At 48.6% G+C, this 19,960-nt stretch overlaps 1 protein-coding gene across 31 annotated transcripts in view; it reads right to left on the bottom strand.

Annotated features, from left to right (window-relative positions):
* Positions 1 to 19,738, bottom strand: part of Bcl11a (BCL11 transcription factor A) — a 94,655-nt gene extending 74,917 nt beyond the window's left edge. For 10 of the 31 annotated variants that reach the window (XM_087583602.1, XM_087583616.1, XM_087583617.1 and 7 more), the window contains exons 1-2: positions 17,803 to 18,231; positions 10,586 to 10,915 (exon numbers count right to left, since the gene is read on the bottom strand). In XM_087583602.1, coding sequence (XP_087439728.1) covers positions 10,586 to 10,915; positions 17,803 to 17,857 — 385 coding nt within the window. In that variant the 5' untranslated portion in view covers positions 17,858 to 18,231. 31 annotated transcript variants of the gene reach the window in all.
* Between the last annotated feature and the right edge of the window lie 222 nt (positions 19,739 to 19,960).

The following is a 19,960-nucleotide window of genomic DNA, read 5'->3' as shown; positions in this document are numbered from 1 at the left end:
TGATCAAAAGTGATTAACAACAGCTTCATATGCAAATTGCATTAATGAAGGAGTGCAAAGTCATCATGTAAATTAAATATGTCAAATCTCTTGGTGAACTTTCAATCTTGAGAAGAAAAAACACTGCTTTAATTTTTTTACATCATCAATTTTGCAAGATTGAAAATCTAAGAATCTTGGTGTTATAAACAATTTTCACCTTTTTTTTCTCCTTCAGCGGGCTGACAGACCAGCCTGATGTGCACCGAATGTACATGTTAATAGGCCAATCAAAAATGCAAAACAATTCGCAATTACTGGAAGGACCTAATGGTCATTAGAATTTACAACTAGGTAATGAACTGAAGTCTGCCCACACCATGCATATTCATAAAGCAATTTCGCCTTTGAAGATTAAAGAAGTGCTTAAAATTCAAATGAGCTTTAGCAAATTATCAGGAAGATTCATCCAAAAAGCAAAGGGTTTTTCTTCCTATGATTTCCTCATTTTTTTAATGCAAAATTGTTATATCTTCCAGACTGAGTTTAAACTAAACATAGAGCCTCTAGTCAAGCCAAGGGGGCTAAGAGACAGACAGAGGCTGCAAACATCGTTACGGACTTTGTTCATAAAACTAAGCCCTTAAAAGCCAAACCTATCTCTAAACATGGGAATTTATCAAAAACAGCCCAGAGTTGCTCATAGCCAACACTGCACAGCCCTCCAACAGCACAGATTACCACGAGTTCCCCGCCCTCCCAGAACGCCTTTTCCCCCCCCTCGAGTTGCCTCTCCTGTGTAAACATCCACTGTGGTAGAAAATCAGCTTTTTCATCGGCTTGGAGTGGCATGCCTTTTAGAAGTTTCTGCTTCCAAAGGAAGGGAGCAAGAAGGGAAAGAAATGGAACACGGGGCAGAGAATGCTGCCTGGTTTACTTCTGGGAGAGCATCCTGTCCTCTGGTATTTGTCGCCCTGACTGCCCCCCGCCCCCCCCCCCGTTCTGCACTGGCACCACTTAATTCGAGAGGAAGGGGTCATGCAGACGTCAGCTGACATTCAGAAAAGTTGTGCAGTTACTGGTCTGGAGAAGCCTCTCCTTGCATGCTGACATCTCGCTAAGCTTGCAACATTTAAAATAATAATAATAATAATAATAATAATAATAATAATAATAGCTTAGAGGCAGAATTCCCAATGTATCCGTCTTCCCACACCCTCAAATATCACCCTCAGGTGTGGTGGGTTCAAATCATACCTCAGCGGGTGGACAAGCCACACTACGAATAGCTTTCTAAGGGCCACATGGCCATGCTGGGAGACCCACTGCTAGACCCAAAAGGCCTTGTGCTTCAGGGATTGTCTGAACCTCCCTGCCACTCTTGCCTCCCCTCCCCTCCCTCACGACCACCTCAGACTTTAAAATAGCTGATCTTACCAAAAACTGTGGGTGTATTATAAAGGGGGACCTCAGGTCCGAGTCCTGGCTCCTTGACTCGTATTAGTGGACCCAGCTTTAATGTTTATCAGAAATAAGAGGACACAGGGCTGGATGGAACCTTCATTCATGCCATCTGCATGAGCCACAGGTCCCCAGTCCGGACCAATTCTGCTTGACACTAATATTACTCTACACGAGTAGAGTTCAGTGAGTGCCGAGATGGGATTTGACAGGGTAAATCAGAATTAGATTAAAAACAAAAGTTTAGAGACTGATACTACACTACAGAGCAAATGGGACTTGAAGGCCAAATTTCCCCTAACTGCCTTGGAGTCATTTTCCCTATTAGAGCGGTTGCCTACCATCCCCCTGCTGGCCACAGTCACTCAGAAGAGTGAGATGCGTGCAGGACTTGGGATAGCCCTCTTTAAATACAATACCTATATAGTTAATATGTAGCAATTAACTTGTGGCCAGGAGTCTGCAGGCAGCAGGCTGCCCCAAGAAGATAGCAGGGGAGGAGGGACCAGAGCTGGGCAGGCACAAAAGACAGGTCCGGCGACAATGCCTGCTGTCAGCAGCTGAATTATTTTTATACAGGAATTTTTATCTCTATTGTACAAACAAGTACGTGTCTGTGCTGACTTGTTAAGCAATCCACTTGTATGTAGAATAAGGTTTTTTTTTTCCTGCTTGCTACCAGTCACACAGCTCTAAGATCAGAAGAAAGACACAGTCTTTGAAGCTGCTCAAATGTTTTAGTTAAAAGGACAGCAGTTGTTTTCAAAGATCCAAGAGTATCTTTATCAGAATTAAATTTTTCCTTATTGATTTTCCCCCTTAACGTAACAAAAACATAACATGAGAAGGTTACGATTTATTATTTAAAAAAATTTCAGCCTTGAAATGGTGTTTCAGTAGTCAGTGCTTGCTCGCTTTTAAATGTAGAAGAATAATCTTTTTTACTCTTAAGGTGGGATGAAGTAGAAGCTCCTGAGACTTTCATTTTTAACACTGGTTAATGCATTGTTTCACGTGTAGACTCAAAGGATTTTTGGCTGGGGACAGGGGTTAAAGCAGTTCCTTGTGGTCAGCCCCATAAATGGACGCACACCATGAAATCATGACATAGTGGAGTTGGGATGTGGGGGAGGCTCGATCTTTTTTGTCCAATGAGATGTTCTGTCTTTGAAACGTAAAAGACTAGATTCAGCAAGTCAAGCAGTGTGTCCAAACAGTGAGGAATCTTCCCTAAAAAACTAACAGGTGTGACCGCTCTCTTCAACACTCTTGAATGCATCTTTACTTAGCAAGAAAAGGAACAGGTAATGAGTACAGACTTGGTGGCCTATGCTTAGTAGGACATGTGGTGGCCAGTGCTTAGTAGGAGGCTTTTCCTGTGTGTTTTGGAAAGTTCAGAAATGAAAATGGAAGAAGGGTTGGGGAGGCACAGCAACACCTGTGTTTGCTTTGAAAGTGCTTCTTCAGGTTTCACAGACAGTCCGTTATTGATTTTAATGGGAGGTTTTAATAGGTGAATTTGCTTCTATATCTAAAGGCAAGATCAAATCATAGGTGTAATTGTTCTTCACCAACGTTAACGGCCGTGAGGACAAACAAAAACTCATCATGAGTGGCCCAAGGTCCCCAGGTATCCCCTTCATCAACATACCTGCTCCAGGACCCCACTGGGAATTGCCTGGCAGAGACAGACTTGGTTCTGAACAACACGCTACCAAGCCTGTCTGGAGGAGGCACCTTCCTCACCTCTTCCGGTTGTCTCACCTCTAGGTGAGTGTGGTTTGCATTTAGCACTCTTAAGACCTTGGTATTTATCTAGATAGGCCAAAAGGAGAGAAAGAAAGAAGGGACCGAGGGGAGCCATGGAAGGCCCAGCCTACCTCTGGTGCACACTTCTGTCAGCTGCACACAGCACATTGCCTTAGAGGAGCGACCTGCCCAAGTAAACCTTCCAGCAGGGTTGCATCACTCCTGCTCGGTCTCTGGGGCAAGCCCGAGATGAGACACCTCAGTTCCCTGTCGACAAACTTCTAATTCTCCAGTACTGGCAGCTTATTTTTTCCGAGTGTTTTGTTTCAGGAAAACCTGTGTATTTCTCTTTGTATGTTTTGTGGATTTACCACAACTGGTTCTGACAGCTGTTGATTCTGTTAAATGAACACATTATAAAAATCCTCTATAAAACCTCAAGCAATAACAGACTCAAAAATATAATGGAAAAATATTTTAATGGCGCTCCAATTGAGAGTAGGTTTTTAAAAAGAAGTATAAATAAAGGTGTGGGAGTCCTTAAATCAGCAGTGTGTGTTTGTGTGTGTGTGTGTGTGTGTGTGTGTGTGTTTGCTCGCCCGAGCGTGCATGTATGTGTGGATGTGTGCATGTGTTTAATGGGAGAAGAAGGGTGTTGCAAATCACCGCAAATATTTACACTGTAATCCCTTTGTTCAAATCCCATACTTTTTAACAGAAAAGGCTGGGACTGTGACTATTTAAAATTTTAAATATTCAAACGCCTGTAATTAACCATATGAAACAAATTATGCTGCATTTCTCCATACCAGCACATGGAGATGGAGAGAGAGGTGGGGGGGGAAGAAAAGGGAAAGAAAGAAAACCTAACTGGGGGTGGACTGGGAGGTGGCAGAGTTGGGGAGAGACAACTCTGAGAAGGAATGGAAGAGTGTTTTCATTTTGCTCTGGATCAAAGCAGAACAAGACAGGAACTGTAGCATAGCACACATTCTTCCACCGCTGTCTCTCACACCGGGCTATCTAAGTTTATACAATTCCCCAGCCTAGCTGAATATTAAGCTTGCTGTGTACAGCTTTATTATGGTGCAGCGGTGGAGGAAGCATTAATATTCCGACTCCACATCTGACAGGGCATTTACATGCGCCCATCTGAGCGGCACCTGAGAGCCCCTCCAAGGTGCAGTAACCGTGCGCCTATTGTAAAGGCAAATGAAGCTCACCTATTCCCTGCTGGGATCACAAGTGACCTCGCCACCCCCCCATGCCTCAAATCCTTCCCTTGCCAACCTAACTCAACGCCATCCCAGAATGACGAATGAGCTCAGAAACAGACCCCAAGTTGCTAACCCTGCTAAGAACAGCAAAAACCCTTCGCTGAGATGCTTTAAGAATGCAGGGGGAGTGCAGCTGGCCAGGGAAACGCAGGGAGGCAGATCCCGGCGAACCCAACGTGGGCTATGCTACATTCTAAAACTGATTAGAAATACAGTTTGACGTTTACCATCTTCAAATTGAGTTTGGCATCAAGCACACTGGCTTTAATAATGCTGGCATTTTAGTAGTAGTTGTCGTCGTAGTAGTAGTAGTAGTATTTTAAATTTGCCTTTGGTCTCAGAGAACACATGTGGAGAGCTAAAGAATTCTTATTCGTCAGATTACATTTCCTGGAAATTAAGTTTGTGATAGAAAATGACTCCAGTAGCAATAATATGGTCCGTGCTCAAATTAATTAGGTCATTGTTGTAAAAACTACACGGCAAATTACAAAGGTAAATTTACAGATATTGGCCAGGGCTCCACACCCTTGGCAGGGAAAGGGAAAAGGGGGCTTACGGGTGCTGATCTACCTGGGTCCACTAAAGGAACGGAGGAGGGTACCGTGGTCAATTTTCTATTTGTATTACAAATAAAAATAGCGGTCATTCTCCATTAAATTATATAGTCTGTATATATTTTTATGAACTTTATTAATGCCCTCCAAATTGACACATAAAATAAAAACCTGTTTGAAATATTAAAAATGGGCCCTATACAAAAAAATGTATTTTTTTTCTTTGAAATAGCAACAGTGCTGACATAGCCATGACCCAAATGAAATCTGAACCAGCAGAAAGGTACCAAAGATCCTTGGTGATTAAAGCTCACGCTACATTGTGGCAAGGTGCCAAACTGGGTCCAGCTTGATGCTAAGTGCCTTTTACTAAAAGAGGCTGGCACTGCTCTGTGTGGCCATAGACTGGGTCTTGAAGTGAATTTTGTCAAATAATTTCCTTGTGTGATACAGGATGCAAACGCCAACCAAGGAAGGTCAGGTAAATGCCCAGTGACATCTTCCATGGACTCCCCTTTCAATCTTACACCTTCCCCCCACAGGAAAGCCAAACTTTCTCACTCAGTGACAGCTATGCACAGCCATTTGCCTCTGGCCCTTTATTTTAAACGCCCAGTAAGACAGCATGAAAATCTAAAATCTGCACCCCGTGTTTGTTAGGTACCACATTTAGCTCCTCCATGTTGGCCAGAGACGGGAGCTACAGTGTGAAACTGATTCAGAACTGTGCCATTAAGGTCCCCGGTTCACCTCTCTGAGCGGAAGGTACCTGTCCTGACCCAGTCTGACCGTCTACACCCAGTTGCATCTCCCAGCCCATGGACCACCCCACAGTTAAATGCCACACTCCCTGGGAGAAAGGTGTGCAAAACATACTTCAGAGCCTGGAAAAGAAAGCGCAAAGCCTGCCCCACAGTAAGGATGGGTTGATTTGAGAAATTACAGCCCTTGGGGGGGGGGAGGTGTTTGTTTGTTTTAGTTTTCACAGAATAAATAGAGAACGGGAGGGAGGCTTCGTACCCCTCTGCCCCTATTCCTGAAGTGAACACATATTTGTGTTTCCAATAAAAGGCCATTTTTACATTTACTGTCTGGAGCAGCAGGGGATGGAAGAACAAGCACAATCTCCACGTCACACACAGGATGCTCTACACGTCACGTGGGCCTAACTCTCAAAACTAGTATTCCTGAAAGATACCCAGGAAGGCGTGCGATGCGTTTTTTCTGCAACACCGGGAGGGTGACATCTGAGGAACTTCGAGGTCCTCGGGATCTTCTGTTATGTTACATTTTGGTTTTTTTTTTTTTTCTTTTTTTGTCTTTCCAAAGTAAATTTAGCAGCCGTTCGAGCCTCTGTGTTTAATTAAGCTTTCAAAAGTCCCCTAACAATGCCAACAATTGTAGGACACTTCTGCAGCTCAACCATGCAGTCACTGTGACAGTTCTATTTACAATGTGTCTTAGAGTTTCTCTGACATTGTACTTTGACAAAACATCCAAGCTGCCCGTCTACAGCCTTTCCCTGTCTTATTTACAGATACTTATATGCAGGACTCCCAGTTCCACGAACATCAGCTTGTAGGCAGTAGCCTCACAAACACAGCCTCCCTAGGAAAATGCTAAGTATTTGTTACAAAACAATTTTCTCTGCTCTGGGGCTCTGGAGGTAAATAAACCACTTGCCAGTACTCCGCTCTGCATTCCGAATGCTGGTGTTTTTCTGGGCTTTGATGCCACGCTGAAAACTGACTTCGTGGATCAGTATTATTTTTATTCAGAATCATACAGAAAAAGAAAAATAAGTAGCCACGATAAGATACTGTCATTTATAGTCCCATGTACAATTAATATACAAACACATCCAAGGATGGGTACAGAGAAGGAAAGAGAAGCTGGCTCTGTGGGCTGAAAAGCACAGTGTGGCACTTGCTTTACCTGTAGGCCAGCATGCTAATAGCATTGCTTTTAAGACTTCCCTCTCATTAGAGACTCTGTCTTACATATCCAGATATCAGCTGGTCTGTGTAGGCAGGTGATTTCAAACACCCCAGTGGAAATGCCTGCATTCCAAATGTTAAAGGGGAGAGGGAAAAAAAAACAGTGTTCCATCAGTAGCAGTAGCTTCCCTGCATTTCAGCAGACTTCTGCGTTCCCATTCTGTTTAAAAGCTAAGTTTATGATAGGCTAATCCTGATTTAAAGATCCCGGTGTGCAATGAGCCAAGACTTCAAGACTGACACTGTGAGACGATGTTTGGGGTCTTTTCTGCGAAAGGAAAACAGCTTTGTACCCACTCATCTTCGATGGACATTTTACTCATTAAAATAAAAGACTCAAACAATATAGAAAGCTCCGTCGGTCAAAGGCTGCTTCTTTCTGGCTGATGTTGGGTATTTGACATGCACACTGATGGACTGGACCACACAATATAAAGCTACTAACAGCTACTTTAAATTAGCACTCTTAGGATGGTCTCTGTGTCTCATAGTCATATAAGGCTCTGAATGTCTAAACAAAACGGAGAAGTCAGCTTTGGTCAACGTTTCTGCACATAGGTAACACACATGTGCACAGCATATGAGAACACACACACACACACACACCCATGTAGTTATCAGATACAAAAGCATCCTGCCAAAAAGAACGGTCATCTTGGGAGGCCTGAGCAGAACCAACATGCAAGCTACTTTACTGCAGCTCTAAGGACGCTGTCTTATCCTCCCGTTTCAAAGTCCCCAGACTCTAGGCTTTCCTGAGTGAGATTTCACTCCTGCGCCCTGCCTGTGACGCACACAGGGAACCCAAATCTAACTTCTACCGTCTCAGAGAGCCTTGCCTCCCCAGCATGCTTAAACAACTGTCTCCCACGTCCTTGCCAAGCACGTTCTTGTAGCCATCCATCAATATATTTCTTCCCCAATACAGGCCACTGCTTCTCTCTTTATGACACACAGTTCAAATGTCCACTGACTGGTTACTGTTGGGAAGTGTGGGCCCCCCCCGTCCCCGGCCTAGAGAAACCAGCTGGGAGACCACCGCCATCTTGTCAGGACTTTGCTTCAGCTGCACCTGAGGTTCAAGCATCGTAATTTATGTGCAGTAGTAGAATGCTAACTTCGCTATAGAAGTGCCTTAATTCATTACTGGGAATTTCGAGGAGCCATGATTCTAGTTACTGACATCCCACGCTGAGGTATGACCGAGCTGTTTACGCTCAGCCGATACCAGGGGGCGAGGGCAGGTGATTAAACAGCTCGAAGGAGCTGAGGGGCTGCAATGGTTTGTGCAGGAAAGGTTACCTCACCTGGATTGAATATGTATACTGTGAGTAAGAGACACCTCAGGTCCCTTCCCATTTCAGAGAAATGGCTCACCCTTAGCCCTGCAAAAATCAGATTTCAAATGCTTTCCCTTGCTTTTCCCTTTCATTTTTTGGGGGGGAGGGAGAGGGGGCCTTTAGATTATGCTACCATACCATAATAGTCTTTGAAATATCATGGAATCACCATGACAACCAGTTAAGAACTGGTTAAGGACCACTTCTTTCCCTGCACATCCATGTAGAGTCCCAACCACAAAAGTAAAAAGCCCCAACTATCTATAAAGCTCTCCTCAGCCTTCGGATTCCTCTTCTAAATACAGAGGCCCTAATTTTCACACTGGCTAACCTGAAACTGGAAAGCTATTTAGGCCTTCGGGAGTAAGGGTGGCTTTAATTCTTGCCTGACAGACACTGTGTTTTGTCTTTTAAACGAGCAGTACGATATGTAAATACGATGTTACATCACACAAGCCTTACTCCATATTTGGCGATTTAGCAAGGCTTTGGATCTCCAAAGACGACAAATCCCCTTCCGCCTGCTCTTGCTTCATTAATCATGCCTTACACTTCTGCTCCTTTTCCTTCCAGTCACATGGAAATGGTCATTGCCATATCCTACAGGGAGGTGGGGGGGGGGGGGATAAAAATCTTAACCTACATGTCTCAGAAGCTAAATGTGGCGGCTTCTAGAAAAATGCTCGATGCACGCAGCATTCCTGGCAGGCAAATTCCTCCCTTCACTGAAGGGAAATAGTGAGTATTGTTGCAGAAAGCATAAAAGGGAAAAGAAGAAGATAGAAAATGCCACACCTGATCTTAATGATCAGATTCCAGGTTTGGGGGAGGGGCGACATGACATTTACCCTCCCCCCCGCCCCTGCCTCACTGACCTATCAACTCCGTGGTCCAACTGTATCAGAGACAAGTTCCAGTGAGTCTTGTGACTGGCTATCTAACTACCTTTCCGAAAATGAACACACCTGCTTTTGGAGGGTGGGGCAATGCAGAGAAGGAACTGTCTCCCAGATGTGGAAATCCAGTCACCACAGAAGCTGCTTTTGCTTTGTCTAACGTGCTAAGGCAAACAGTGTTGTTTTAAGAGCCACTACCTAGTGGTGCTGTTTACCACTAGGGCAGGGAATTAAAGTCCCTCTGTTAGCTTCTAATTCTTTCCCTGGAGCTGCTGAGAAACCCACACACCTAGCTACCTCCATGGTAAAATTAACCAAAAGACAGAGAGAGGGAGGGAGGGAGGGAGGGAAGGAGGGAGGGAAGGAAGGAGGGAGAGAGAGGGAGGGAGGGAGGGAGAGAGAGAGAGAGAGAGAGAGAGTTTAAATATGTGCATGCATTTTTTTTTCCAAGAAAAATTTTACATTAGGCTAGGCAAGAAACTGTGGAGTCGGACTGGACATTTGTAAGGGTGACATGTGGCTGTGTAAACCACAAACAAAATCAAGATACATCTGTCAAAACCACATCAGAGACAAGACAGAGCACAGAGGAGCATTTATCACTGAGCTGAGGAGGCAGGCTGCAGGGAGCAGCCGTTCCTGTCAAACCAACCTTTTGAAATTTCCAACATGCCCTTAAACTTTTCGAGTAAGCATGTCTGTGCGCTTCAGCAACTGCCCTCTCTACTCTGGCCTGGCCAGTCGAAAATGGCATCTTAAAGTCAAGGTCACTGTGTCATCCCACCACGGGGCTGTGTTTAATTACAGCCCCATACAGGCTGACAGCCAGTATGGATCCAAGGCTAGCCCTGGAACTCAGTTAACTCCTTCCAGCCCTTCAGACCAGTCATTGGCTCAACCGTGAACGCCCGTGTGGTTACCTTGCTCCTGATACATCCCCGAGGCCGTAAGTGGACACTGGAAACCGAGCTAGGTATAGTAAGGTTCAACACTTTAAGAAACGGGAAGGCAAGCAAGGGGAAGAGAGCGTTGGCATCGGTAGGACCAGGCGGGGGATGTCGGGCGTGTGTGTGTGTGTGTGTGTGTGTGTGTGTGTGTGTGTGTGTGTGTGTGTAGCTTCCCCACCTACATCTGACTCAGTAAGGTGGAAAACAATTTATTTTCAGAGTTCTGGAGGGAAGCAACGGGAAGGATTATTTAACATTACAAGGCTGCCATAGACAGTCACACGGAGAAATACAGACTTCACCTCCTTCCTGCTCCACTACAACGCCTCTGCAAACAAAAAGAAAACATGCAAACAGCTTTTCTCCTTGGCTTCTCATTTACCTGCTATGTGTTCCTGTTTGGGGCAAATTCCTCTAGATGACGTTGATAAACAATCGTCATCTTCTGGTGTCACCTGGATGCCAACCTCCACGGGATTGGACGCCTTTTTCATCTCGATGGGAGAAGGGGAAGGCGGCTTATCCACACCTTTTTCTAAGCAGAGGCTGCCATTGCATTGTTTCCGTTTGTGCTCGATAAAAATAAGAATGTCCCCCAATGGGAAATTCATCTGGCACTGCCCACAGGTGAGAAGGTCATGGTCCCCTTCTGGAGCTCCCAATGGGCCGTGGTCTGGTTCATCATCTGTAAGAATGGCTTCGAGAGGTTCGGCTGTGGTTGAAGAAACAAAAGCACAATTATTAGGGAGCCGGTGGGGAGGGAAAGGGGGGGCATACATTCTCAATCCCACCCCTACGCCTCAACAGACTAGGACAAGTGTTTGTTGCAGTCCCTACATAATACCCAGAAAATGTGTACACAGGCAACACGTGATCTGGAGGGTATCAATAATTAAATCTATCAGTGAGGCAGGCCATCATGTACTAAAGGAGATCCCTCTGACTTGGGTAACTCCAAGGAACACACACACTATAAATTCTTTCTTTAGAAAGAAAGTGACTGAATGGTTAACTCAAAAAATAAAGACTGCTTAAATAATACTACGGGGAAAACATGAACTGGAACCAGTTTTACACACACACACACACACACACACACACACACACACACACACACATACAGTAGGTTGTCTATTGTGCCCAGGACTAGAAGAGCAAGCGAGGGAGAACACAGCCTTTGTGTGTGGATCTCTCTCCTAACTGTGCACACATGGCCTCAGCACAGAAGGCTGCTGCAACCACACAGGACTGCCACAGCAGTCCTGAGGCAGGGCTGCGTTCACCTAGCTACCCATGGCAGCGAGGTGAACCTCACACTGCCTCCCCAGCCTCGCCACGCAAGCCCAGGAACACCACAGTCACTGTCACATCTTCCCAAGCATGTTCCCTGAACGGGAGCTCCTGGGTACTTAGGAAAATAAGCCAATTAGTCATGTTTTTTTTTTTAATCCCGGAGAAAAGAATGCCTAAAATATTCTGAACGTGTTTGTGCTTGGTGGCATCCATGACATTAAAAATCAGAGTGGACACCCAAGCTCTATACCTCAGAAGGCTGCATCCTTTCTTTGGGGTTGAGATGCTTTACCTAATGTAGTCAAAGTTGACTAATTTTCTGAATGAGCTCCAAAATGCTTCATTATGGGACTATTTCTGCACACATAATCACCAGCAAATGTTATAACAAGACATGTCTTTCTTTCCTGCTTGCCTGCCTGGGTTTTTTTTTTTTAAACTTTGCACTCCAGCATTTATTTAAGAAGGTTTTATCATTTTTTTTAACCTTGCAAGTCAAGAAAGGAAGGCTGGAAAATCTTGTTTATGGTATCTTTAAAAAAAAAAAAAGGAAAACTAAAACTAAAAAAAATAAAAAAAAATCACAAACTACAAAGCCTGTCCAGGATGCCGCCAGTTAAGGAAAAGTGAGCAGAAAATGTACAAGTCTTACACAGTTAATCAGCCTGACCTCCTTTAGCAAGCTGCCAATCTCACACTTAATGAACTTAAAGCCACAGAGAATCAAAAAATAGATTTTAATTTGAGTGTAGAATATTGGAACAGATCTTGATAAAGTGCAAAAATCCAGTGAACTCAGGTTAAATTTATTTCAACCCTACCCAGGCTGCATATTGAGGGGGAAGATCTGGAGTAACTCCCAGATGTGCTGGGTGAAATAATATTGAGAGAGTCCTGCCTAAGCTGCACCTGGGCTCAAGTAGGACATGTCATAATTTCTAGCCTCTGGTACGCCTCCTAATTTAACATAGGTCACGGTAAGAATATGAAGAAGGTTAGGTTATCTCCCGACTAACGGAGGCAACAAAGTAAGCACTTGGGTCTCTTTGCCCAACATCCTGATCAAAAGGCAAATACGGAATGCAGGATCATGCCTTGCAGATAAAGGAGGGACATGCCTCTGCTTTGTGTCTCTGTGTCATTTTTCTCTGCATTTGCTTTCATTTTGAGTAAGTGAGGAGTGGGGAAGTCATGATCCATGGTTTCTGTCATTTGGATTACGGATTTTAAATGAACATTGGCAAATGCGGCCTTTTCTGCTCCTGTTGTTTAGCTCCAAGTTCTGAGATTGAGAGACTGAAAGGCTCAGGGGGTTAAAAAAAAAATTGTTCTGTTAAAGGTAAAACATTTTTGCAAATCCTACCACCAGGATTCATGTTGGGTTTTGTTGTTCCAAGGGCCTGCTGGATTTCAGAATGTGGAAACAGTATTTAGGAGCAAAGGGGATATTCTCGTAGGTATCAAATAGTTAAAGGTAATTCAGTACAAAATAGACTTGGTTAAAGTCTTCTAAACGTAGTGACTGAACTGATTTACAATCAAAACCAGGAAATGAAGTGGTAATTCACAGGTTGCTGATTCCACCTCCACATTTCACCTAATTAATTTTATAGGAGGCAAAGTTCTTGAAAATAACAAGATGATCAAATGTACAGATATAAAACCTGTAACCTCAACATTTTCTATGCTCTTAACGTAAATTATTGCTAATTACCAAGAATTCTATCCTAATGTATGAAATGCATTTAATATCCGTCTCTCTGAAAAACATTTGCCAAGTAATGTGCAGAGAAATATCAAAACGTGATTTTATTATTGCCACTGCATTATTTAAAAAAAATCACACCAAATGGGGCACAAAGAAAATATGAAAATACAATTCTCTTACAGCAGCAGCCTAGTGATTTGCATTGACATCTCTCAGTGGCGATCAGCATTTCCTTTCTGGCCATCAGATAATTTCTCTGTATTTTAATGCAAATTCCTCATCCCCTAAAAACATTCCTAACCTCAGCCATTTTACCCCCTCCCTTCAATTCAACTCATCCTAATTCTCCCCTACGATACCACCCTTTCTGAGCCTGGGCCTAACTCGGGACAAAGCGGGGAGTCCTCGATTGAAGTGGAAGGGAGTGGACAAATCATCACAATAATTAGCCGCGAATTCTCGCTACAAGGAGAGGAAGACAAAATAAAATGCTTCTGCTTTCAGCGACAGAGACTGGACAGCCTCTGTCCCAGCGACAGCAGACCGATATATTTATTTATTCATGTTTATTCCTCTCTTTTCTCCCACTCCCCCTTCCCGTCCTTCCCCCTTCTCCGTTACAAACATAAAAAAGAGGAGGCAAAAATCCTCCTAAGAAATGTTGAGAAGAGGCGAGGAAACCAGGGCTGCTGGGGGAGGGGGAGGGGAGAAGGGAGCCGTGTCTCCCAAGTTTGCTTTCCAAGTGGATTTTTCTACACGCGGTAAAGCAAACGAAGGCTGAAAAAAATCGGAAAAGCAAAGCTAAGAAACAAAAGCAAAGCCAAGGGCTGCAGGCCCGGGGCCGGGGCCCTGCGGGAGTAGGCCGCGCAGAAAGTGAAGTTGAGCGCCGGGACTCCGAGGCACAAAGCAAGCAGCCTCCTTCAGGGCTGCAGGCTCCGGACGCGCGCGCTGCGAACACGTGCAGCAGCGGCCTCGGGGCCCGCAGTCCCAGCCTGGAGGCGGCGGGTGGCCCGGGGACTCGGCTGCCGCCTCCACACCCCTGCAGCCCGGCAGCCGCCGAGAGCCGGTTCCCTGAACCGGCCAGTTGTTGGAAAAAGGAAGTAAGGTTTTTGGAAAACTGAGCCGGACAACCTGATCGAGTCTTGGCTTCCCCGCGCACACCCCGAGCGCGGGTCCTGAAATTCATTCTGTGTGCACAGGCTAACACTTTTACTTTGGAGGATCTGTGCAAATGTGTTTCGCCCGCAATTCCGGGCACCGTGTGCGCGCCAGGCGGCGACCGCGGTTATTCATTATTAATGACGCTGCTAGCCCGCATCATTATGATGATAACTATTACTATTGTTGTGATTTCGGGCTTCCAGGCGAGAGCTGCAGGAGGCGGGGAGGGGGAGCGTTGGGTTGCCAAGCCGTCCGGTAAGCCTGCGGTGGCCGCAGAGACCTGCGCTCTGCGCGGGGATGGGGGTGGAAAAAAAAAAGTGAACCTAGAAGCCAAGGGCAAACTTGCCACATCCCTGTGTTCGGCCGTGCCCCTAAACTCGAGAGAACACTCTCCATCCCTCGCCACCAAAAATGCCTTCCCAGAAAGGACCCCAGCGTGCACCCGGCTCCCCGCCGGGAGCTCCCGGGTCCTCTCGCACGTGGGGGTGTCGGCTGCGCGCCCCAGCGCTTCTCCACGGCCCTAGCCAAAAGCATTTTTTTAAGTCAAAATGAAGAACAAAGACCTAAGGGGTAATGGGGGGTGGAGAAAGGGAATTCAGCCTAACCGTTCGTTGCCCCCCACCCCCACTCTCCCAACGCTCGTCCCTCCCCCGCCGAGAAACGCCGGGCAGGGGGTGGGGTAGGCTCTGGTACAGGTTCAAGTTCGTGGAGCTTTTCTTGATCTTGTTCTGCCTCCTAGCGACCAAATGGCTCATTCAGTCCACGTAGCTGAGGACGGGGCTGGGGGCGGGGGTGGGGGGGTAGAGGGGGTGGAGGGGAAGTCCTACGGACCCGGCAGGCTCCTGCCCTCTAAGCACCCAGAAAATGAAAGACGTGATCCCTGCACATACCCCTCCATCTGGCCTCCTAGTCCAGTGTCCTTCCCGGGACAACAGCGAGACTAGCCCTCCCAGCCTGGAGAGGCCCAGAAGAGACCTAAGTGGGAGGAGAGTACTGAGCAACTCGGACTGCGCCTCCCACACTGTCCCTCTCGCCCCTCATGGCATCCTTCCGAAAGTCCCAATGTCCCGGCTTTCCCGAGTCCTGCGAACACTGCCCTTCCTTCCCGCCGGTACCTGGCCGGGCTGTAACTTCACACCGTCGCGCGCCGCGTCTGCTCTGTATCCGGCGCGGCCGGTGGGAGTGGGGGCGGGGGAGAGCGGCGAGGGAGAGATGCGCGGGGGTGGGGAGAGGGAGGGCCCCGCAACGTGCCAGGGCGGGGGAGCTTCTGAAGTGTGTGACAAGTTCCAGGGCCCAGAGGGAAAAATATTCAATTCCCAATGAGCACCCCACCCTCGACAAATGCAGGAGAGACATGGGGGTCCTTCAAGCTTTCGTCGAAAATTAAGAGTCATGAGTGAAAAAGAAGGAATTGAAGGGGGGCTTGGGGGGGAGGCTCTATGTCTTTTCTTACTGGACTCAAACTTTCCTAAGTGCCCACCACCAGCCTCTCCCAGCACACCTCAAGTAGAGATTATCGTCACCGCCACTAACACTTTACATAAACTCACAGAAACCCCTGGCCAAGACAGGCCCAGGGTAGAGGGCAAGAACCCAAAGGTGAGGCTCACTGAGTGCGGGGACCCTGCACCCCCAAAATGCACACTCAACACACTTCTCCTGCCCCGCCCCCTCCCCAACCTAGCCAAGAAACTGCTTTGGTCCGAGAGGCTACTGGCCAGATTTGGGGGGGGGGGGCTGTAAGCACGTGGTAACCTCTCAACGGCCCCAGAGTTAAGGACAAGAGGAACCTAAAAGAGTACCCCGGGTGCAGTTGAAGGGACTAGCAAAACTCGCCTTTACAGTTGCTTTGCAAAATTAAAAAAAAAAAAATGTTTTGCAAAACCGAGTTTCATCCAGCAGCTTTCGCTGTCTGAGAGGTCGGTGGGAGGGTTGGGTATTGTGCTAGGGGCGGACCAGAGCGCAGGCCGGGCTGGCGGAGTCGCAGCGTGGCCTGCCGCCCTGCCTGGCGGGTGGGCGGCGAGCGCCGGGTGGGCGATCTCGACTCCAGACTGGGGCACGGCGAGGTCGGGCGAGGCCCAGCCGCTGCGGCCGCCTGCTCCAGGGCTGCCGCGGCGCGCTCGGTCCTCTGTCTGTTTGTTGGCAGGAGGCTCCCGCACACGCGGTGCTTGTAAACATTCAGACACGAGATTTTTCCCAATCAAAATCCACTTCCACTTTTTTTGAAAATCTTCCAAAAAATAGTAAGAGGAGGGAGTTCCTCGCTTCCCTCTCCATGCCGCCGGGTTCTAAGTTTGCAACTTGATGGGGTTTGGGGGAAGGGGTGTCAGGGATTTTTTTTTTCCTTTTCTTTTTTCCCCCTCTCTTTTCTCTATTAAAGACTGGAATTTCTGCAGGGGTGGGGGTGCGAACGAATCCAGGAAAGAGGTGAAAAATACGACTGGCAGAATGTTTGGCTTCTTTGGGGGAGCAAGAAATTGTACATTCTCTTGCGTTGCTTAAATTTATTAATTTTTTTTATTTATTTTGCGCATCTTCGCCTCGTCTCCTTCAGGGCTCACCCAGGAGGGGCGGGCAGCAGCAACCTAGCAGCGGAGACTCCTGCACCCGCCCGCCCTCCCTCTACCGCGTGCCCCTGGCTGCCTCTTCGCTCGGCCCTTGCTCCTGCCCTTCGGCAGCGGTGGCGGCGCAGGAGGGCAAGCGCGAGGAGCCCGCACAAAAGGCGGCGGGACAAACACCCACCTCCGGCCGGAACAAAAGACGGCAGCGCCGGGCGCGACTCCGGTCCTTCCCGGTCACCCGGCCCTCCCAGCCGCTGCAGCCCCTCTCCCCGGACTCGGCTGACTGGGAAGCGCCAGCGGCTCTCTTCTACAGTCCCACTTTCGTACTATTGTGGGGGTGACTACTTTCCTCCCACTGCACACTTGACCATGCACACGTTGGCGTCCTAAGGCCGGTCTCACCTCTTTTCTCCCCAGGAATTGTTTTTCAGACTTGACTCCCTCCCTCCCCCCCCTCCATTTTCCTATAGTGAAGTGGAAACAACCCCCTTTCCTTCAAGCTCCCACCCCCAGGTTTGCATGTGAGTGTCCGCGTCCTTAGCATTGTTCATTATTTTTGCAAAACTAGGGTAGAAATCATTGCATTCCTTTTTCAAAGAAGGAATAAAGCGGCGGAGAGAAGGAAAGAGGAGGAGTCAATTTTTTTATAAAAATTAAAAAGATGCGTGCCGTCTCAAAAGTGCACACGGTTCTCGTTCGAGAGGGCATGAGGGGCTTTTTCCCTTTTAATCTCTTTTTACTTCGACTACCGAAGGTTTTTCACCTGAAAAAAATTTAATGCATGCACACACCCCTCTCTTAACCTCACTCTTGCTTAGCGTCCCGCGCGCCCTCGTGATTATTAATAATTATTATTACTATTATTGGGTTACTTACGCGAGAATTCCCGTTTGCTTAAGTGCTGGGGTTTGCCTTGCTTGCGGCGAGACATGGTGGGCTGCGGGGCGGGCGGGCGGCGGCGGCGGCGGCGTGCGGACGACGGCTCGGTTCACATCGGGAGAGCCGGGTTAGAAAGAAGGAGACTCCAGAGAAAATATCTTCATCAGTGCCTTTTGACATCCAAAATAAATTAGAAATAATACAAAGATGGCGCAGGGAAGATGAATTGTGGGAGAGCCGTCATGGCTTTTTTTTTTTTTTTAAGAAAAAAAAAAGAGAGAGAGAGGAAGAGAGAAGAGGGATAGAGGGAGAGAGAGAGAGAGAGATGAAAAAAATGGCAAAAGCCCCCCTGAGCTGCAAGTTCAAGTGCGGACGTGACGTCCCTGCGAACTTGAACGTCAGGAGTCTGGATGGACAGAGACACACAAAACATGGGCAGGGCGAGCAGGAGAGAAGGGGAGGAGGGAAGGGGAAGCTCACACCAATGGACACACATCAGGGGCTGGACATGAAAAAGAGACCAGGACAAGCCAATGGCCAGTGCGGGGCGGGGGAGGTGCGGGGCGGGGGGCTCCGCAGACGCCAGACGCGGCCCCTGGGGGGAGGGGCGGGCAGAGGGGAGGGGGCTCTGGGGCGGCTGGCTCACCAGTGGCCGCAGCGAGCGCCGCGGCGGTGGCGTGGCCCGGAGAGAAGAAAGGGGCGGCCGGGTGGGAGGGAGGAGTGAGGGGGAGCAAGACTTGCGCCCCGCTCCACTCCCCCCGACACACACACACACTCACCGACCCCAAAATGAAAAATTATTGAAGTGGGGGGTGGGGGCAGAGTGCTCCAAGACGCTGCAAGCCCAGAGTCAAGAGAGGAGCGGGCGGAGGGAAACCAGGTAGAGTAGGTCCCGGACACCCTCCTCCGCTCGCACACCCACTTCCCCTCCCCGCCAGGGGACGCCGGGGACCGGAGTACTAGCCCCGAGCTCGTGGCAGCGCTCGAGAAACTTTGCCCAGTGAAAGCTAGGAAAGAAAAAAAAAAAAAAATCACCCGAAGTTGAGAGCTGAGCGTCCAAGTTAAGAGCTCTGCTGCGGGCTAGGGAAGACGGGCGGGAGCGCGCTGGAGAGAGAAATCCAGCCCAAGTTTGGAGGGTCGTGTGTCCGGAAGGCCAGTGCCGGGGCCCGGGGAGAAGCCGACGCCGCCTGGAGAGAGGCGGTTGGGGCGAGGCTGGCGGCGCAGGCCTGGGCTCGAGGGCCGAGAGCGCGCCCCCAAGGCCAAGTCAGGGACCCGGGATCTGAGCGACCCTACAAACAGTCGGGGGCTGAATGCCACTGAAGCCCTGAATCCCCAGCTCCCGAGGATTGCAGGAACAGAAAGGTCGAGATACAGAGACCGAGGAGCCAGATTCCGGGTGTGTTTCAGTCCCCAGATGGGAGCACTCGGGGCCAGGGCTCGAGGCGCCCAAGCGTCCACCTCTGAGCAGTCGGCGGCCCGAGGACAAAGCACGGGTAGCCCCAGGAGCCCGGGTCTCTGGGAACCTGCTCGCCGCGCCGCGGGAGGTCCCGGAGCCTGATCCCGGGGAGGGACACACCCCCTCCCACTCCGGGCCACTGCGAAAGCACTGAGCGAAGGACAGAAAAATGTTTCTTACGGACAGAACACAATTGTTCCTAAGCTGTTACTCGGGGAAAGAGAAAATGGGGAAAAGGAAAGAAAACTGGCTAGCAGGAGCTGCGGGGGGGAACCACGGTGGTGAGACCCTCGGGTCACGGCCGCGCTGCCCAGGCGCCAGCAGCCACCACGCACACCCGGGACCCCGGAGGCCCCCCTCGGTCCCCTCTGCAGACCTTCCCTGGAAATTAGAGAAAGACCTGTTGGAAATAAACCCCTGTCTCTTTAATGCACACGCGCGCGCGCGCTGCCGCTGTCAAAAAGCGGGCTTCGCTCTGGCGTGGGATACTTTCAGTTTTACGTAAAATATACAGCAACAGCACCCCCTGCGATTGGAAAGTTTATTCAGAAACGTGCTGCAAAGTCCCCCGGCGTCTCCCGCCTCCCAGCCTCCCAGCCTGCCTGCACCTCCCTGCAGCCGCCGCCGCCGCCGCCGCAGCAGCAGCAGCAGCAGCAGCAGCAGCAGCAGCAGCAGCCGCAGCAGCAACAGCCAGGGAGA

This window comes from Rattus norvegicus, chromosome 14 (assembly GCF_021556685.1).
Source record: "Rattus norvegicus strain SHRSP/BbbUtx chromosome 14, alternate assembly SHRSP_T2T, whole genome shotgun sequence".
NCBI classification, from domain to species: domain Eukaryota; kingdom Metazoa; phylum Chordata; class Mammalia; order Rodentia; family Muridae; genus Rattus; species Rattus norvegicus.
This window is presented reverse-complemented; position numbering and strand designations above follow the sequence as displayed.